Source organism: Juglans microcarpa x Juglans regia, chromosome 5D (genome assembly GCF_004785595.1).
Source record: "Juglans microcarpa x Juglans regia isolate MS1-56 chromosome 5D, Jm3101_v1.0, whole genome shotgun sequence".
NCBI classification, from domain to species: domain Eukaryota; kingdom Viridiplantae; phylum Streptophyta; class Magnoliopsida; order Fagales; family Juglandaceae; genus Juglans; species Juglans microcarpa x Juglans regia.
This window is the reverse complement of record NC_054602.1, coordinates 34,554,811-34,558,851: the sequence shown is the minus strand read 5'-3', so window position 1 is coordinate 34,558,851 and position 4,041 is coordinate 34,554,811. Positions and strand designations below refer to the sequence as shown.

At 36.9% G+C, this 4,041-nt stretch overlaps 1 protein-coding gene across 1 annotated transcript; it reads left to right on the top strand.

Moving 5' to 3' along the window:
- The first annotated feature begins 208 nt into the window (after nucleotides 1–208).
- Nucleotides 209–3,577, top strand: LOC121264103. The gene is made up of 5 exons (XM_041167158.1): nucleotides 209–374; nucleotides 533–816; nucleotides 1,390–1,459; nucleotides 1,558–1,645; nucleotides 3,415–3,577. The coding sequence occupies exons 2-4, from the start codon at nucleotides 622–624 to the stop codon at nucleotides 1,605–1,607; spliced, it is 315 nt and encodes a 104-aa protein (XP_041023092.1). The 5' UTR covers nucleotides 209–374; nucleotides 533–621; the 3' UTR covers nucleotides 1,608–1,645; nucleotides 3,415–3,577.
- The last annotated feature ends 464 nt before the right edge of the window (nucleotides 3,578–4,041 follow it).

Below are 4,041 nucleotides of genomic sequence, written 5' to 3'. Positions count from 1 at the left end.
CTTTCATTGACTATGTATGTAATTTAACATGAAAAATAACATCCACTATTATTTTAATTGTCGTATTCTCATCATCCATGATAAATAGTTTTGCAATTATTTAATATCATATTTACCAAAATAAGGCAACCGCGAACTACATTTCCCACTAGGAAAGTAAAGGAGAAACGACGGCATTTTCTACTTTCTTTAGTTATACCTGTCTCTTTTTTGTCCCCTCAAAACAAAGGGCGCTTTGCCAAATTTCTTTCATTCAGAGTTCCATACTTTCCGTTCCCCTTCTTCGTAGACCCTCCTCAAACTTTCAAAGATCCTCCACTTTACAGAAAATTTTCCCTGTAACCAAACATGTCCTCCAGATAGTGCTCCCACAGGTTAACGATTCAGCCATATTTCCTCTCTGCATATTATCTTTATTATCAAGTTTTTTGGGCACACTCTCTACTTATGCAATTTTTTTCTTTTTTAAGAAAAAAGTAGTCTAACTTTTGTCTCTCATTTTCTATGGCGAAATCGGTTCCTTTTCGATCAGGTTTCACCGGCTCACGAAGTTCGCGTCGCAGCGCACTAAAACCCAGAGACCCACCGGAACGACGCCGCAGAGAGAGTGAGCAGTTGGAGATGGAGAGTAGCAACAACAACGATAGTAGCAATAGTAGTAATAACAGGCTGCCGCTGTCGGAGGTGGTATCGGAGTGCGTGAAGCGGTGGTTCAAGGACACGCTCAAGGATGCCAAAGCTGGGGATATCAACATGCAGATATTGGTGGGCCAAATGTATTATAGCGGTTATGGCGTCCCTAGAGATGCCCAAAAGGTCCATTCTCTTTCTCTTATTCCCTCTTCTCTGAGTTCTTATTGTCGGAGAATTATTCTTATTTTGGTTTTTGGGGGTTTAGGGTTTGGTGGGATTAGCTTTATCTGAATAGTTCGGATTCTTGTATTAGATAATTTTGCGTCTCTGTGTGCGCGCGCGTGCATACATATAGACTGTTGGATGAGTAACATGGGTTTCAAGCCATGATTTGTTGGAGATTGGATTTACTACAACTGTTGTCTCTCTACCGCGTACTCTCCGTGGATTAACTTAGTATCCTTTCCGGATCATGCTACTGTGCATAACAAATGACAATCCATTTGACTGAATTTACCAATTTGTATATTCTTTTGTAGATTTCGATTCTTTTCAGAAGTAAAGTCAGTTGGATAGATTTTTCTTTAATTAATAAAATTCAAATATTGGAAGAAAAATAAAAATAAAATTTAAATTTAAAAGTTAAAAAATAATAAAAAATAATAATAAAATTTAAAAATCCGGTCAAAAGGTTGTCAATGTTATGCTAACTAGCATTTTCCACTCCAAGAATTGTCTAATTTCTCTGAATTGCAGGGAAGAGTTTGGATAACAAGGGCATCGAGAACTCGCTCTTCGGTTTGGAAAGTTAGTGATAAGCGCCCAGGTTGAACTTCCGTCTCTCCCCTTTTTCTTATCTCTGTTGTTATTTTTGTGTTTTTTTTTTTTTAATAAGTTATCTGTTGGTATGATGGCATATCGTAGGTTATAATGCCAGTGATTCGGATTCGGATGAATTAAAGGTTGATTCTTAAGTAGACCCTATGAGGCTCCATGTCCAAAGCAATCTAATGTGAGTTGGTGACCTTATTGCTATCGGCCTTATTGTTTTAAATTTCTCTCGTGTCTTTGTACTTAATTTGGTAAAGTGATCATATATTCTTGTAGAAAGATCACTAGTTTATCTTGGTTTGTCAGCTGTCACTTAATATGCTTTTGTCTCTGATTATGTTAGAATCATTGTTGCGGAATCACATGCAAATATGTAATTATTTGGCAGTAAGTTGTGCTTAAGGTTCTGTGTTTGACTAGCATGCCTTTTCTACTCGATAATTCAGTCAGAGGCAACTTGTCCAAAGAAATGGTTATTCTTAGGATTCCCCCTGGGCAACGTCCTCATGCAAATGTGTGGTGGTAGATCTTGATGGGGCAAGTTTCCTTGTTCTAGGTGGAAAGATTTAAGTATAAACTCACATGTTGCAATATTCTTCCTTAAAGTGCAATATGGATATAATGAGACTGTCATGCTGCAGAACATTTGGTTGGGCACTTGGATTGTTACGCTGGTTTACTTAATTATTAATTAGGCAACTGAACAAATATTTGATTTTGCTGCAATGGGATTTTAAGTGCCCTGTATTAAAAATAACTTAGTGTGATCTATTTTCTACAAATTGATTTCCTGAATTTAGGTTCTCGTGAAAATGTTGTTACTTTTTTTTTCTCTCTTTGTTTTTCGTAATCATCTATCATCTTTTAACCCTAAACCTCTCTCTTACCTCACTGATGTTACAATTTAGTGAAAAAGGGAAATGGCATGGTAAAACGTTACAGGTTGGATACTTTAGCGAATGAATTGGGCAATGCACTTCACTGTATATATTGTAGTTGACATAATGTGCCTCCCAGGTTCACAAATCACAGAGTAGTTGAATATGTTCATTAAGATCATTATGTGGTGGGGGGTTCTCAAAGGTTATATAATATATATCCCTAATTGGAATTGGGTTTGAATTTTGAATACTCCTGACCAAATTTGAGGCATGCTTCCTTCTAATTACTGACCTAGCCAAGTGTTCTATATATGTTGTAATGATCAATTGAAGCTTTCCTTTTCTACATGAGACTGGATATATGTTAGCTATAAGAGAAGCCCTGTTCATGGTAGAAATGCTGAGAAGTTAATGAATAGTTCATCACTGCAATGAACATACATGTAAAAGGATGATTGTGAGATAAGAGTTGCTGAAGACGGGTAGATTTATAAAGAAATGCTTTCATGTGAAGGGCGAGCTAATGGAGTGGGATTTGATGAGTGAGCAGAATAGGTTTGTTGACCAACTACACTGACACCAGGAAGGTGAAAATGAAAACAAAAATGGTAAACGCAGGGACTTACGGATGTCCGTGCTCAACTTAAATGAAAATAGGTTGACAGAGAATTTAGAATAGCAGTGCCCTAATGATAAGCTGTGATTTACTTGTTTGTATTTCGACAAAAAAGAAAAAACAAAAGCTTGTACGAGTAGAACAGATGAAAGGGTCAAGTAGATTGTAGTCGTTGAGCTCAAAACCATTTGTTCTACATATTCAGTAGTGTGTTGTAGTTAGTCAGAGAAGTCGTGGATTGCCATATTATTGGTGGAATGTGTGTTTGTGCCCATACATATCATTAGATGGGGGTATCTGCGTTACGTCTTTTAAGCTTTTTAATGGAGTTTATAACTCATGAAAAAAACAATATGTAGTTAGATGGGGGGTGAGTTAATCGCTTATAACTTCTGTTCAGTTAAGCATTTCTGGGCTGATTAATATATTTTTTTTCTTCTTTTGGTTCTGTAGGGTCTGTTTGGAGCTGTGCCGTTCTCCGTTCAACTTGAACGTGCCTGTACGAGATTTTGTACTTTTTCTGTTCGATTGTTTTTGTATTTGTTTTTTCCCACATATTGTACTGTACAATTGCTTATCATCATCAAAAACCAATTTTTCTAGTTTTTTTTTTAAATCTTTGAAGCCCTTTGCAGCCTGTCTATTTTCCTCCACTCTATTTTACCACGTAATAAATGAGTACCTAACAAATGCAAACCATGCTAGGCATTAAGATGCACCAAAGTATATGTAGTTCGTGGCTTTTGTGCTTGATTATAATTGGGAGTGCGGGGTAGGTCACCCGAACTTGCTTGTCCAGTCTGTCTGTCTTGCTAGGGGATGGGCGGGGGCAAGGAGATTCGATCAAAGTTTTGAAATCCATTTTGTTTCGGTCGGAATGGCTGAAATTTTTTCATACCAAAACAGTAATAGGCATGGGATAGGTCACTATTTCGTATTGGCTCAAAATTCGGTCGGATTTTGGTATTCTGGCTGGAATTGACATTTCAGTCCAAAATTATGTTGAATGCAGGAATGAAGTTAAATTAATGTCCTTTTGTAAATTAGTTGAAGAATGAGGGACAAAATTGTATTTTTATG

Bases quoted from the DNA above. Each gene is read 5' to 3' on its own strand.
- LOC121264103 (XM_041167158.1), top strand. From the start codon at position 622: ATGGAGAGTAGCAACAACAACGATAGTAGCAATAGTAGTAATAACAGG. The intron at 817-1,389 runs GTCCATTCTCTT...TCTGAATTGCAG, and splicing joins TCCCTAGAGATGCCCAAAAG to GGAAGAGTTTGGATAACAAG. The intron at 1,460-1,557 runs GTTGAACTTCCG...GGCATATCGTAG, and splicing joins AGTTAGTGATAAGCGCCCAG to GTTATAATGCCAGTGATTCG.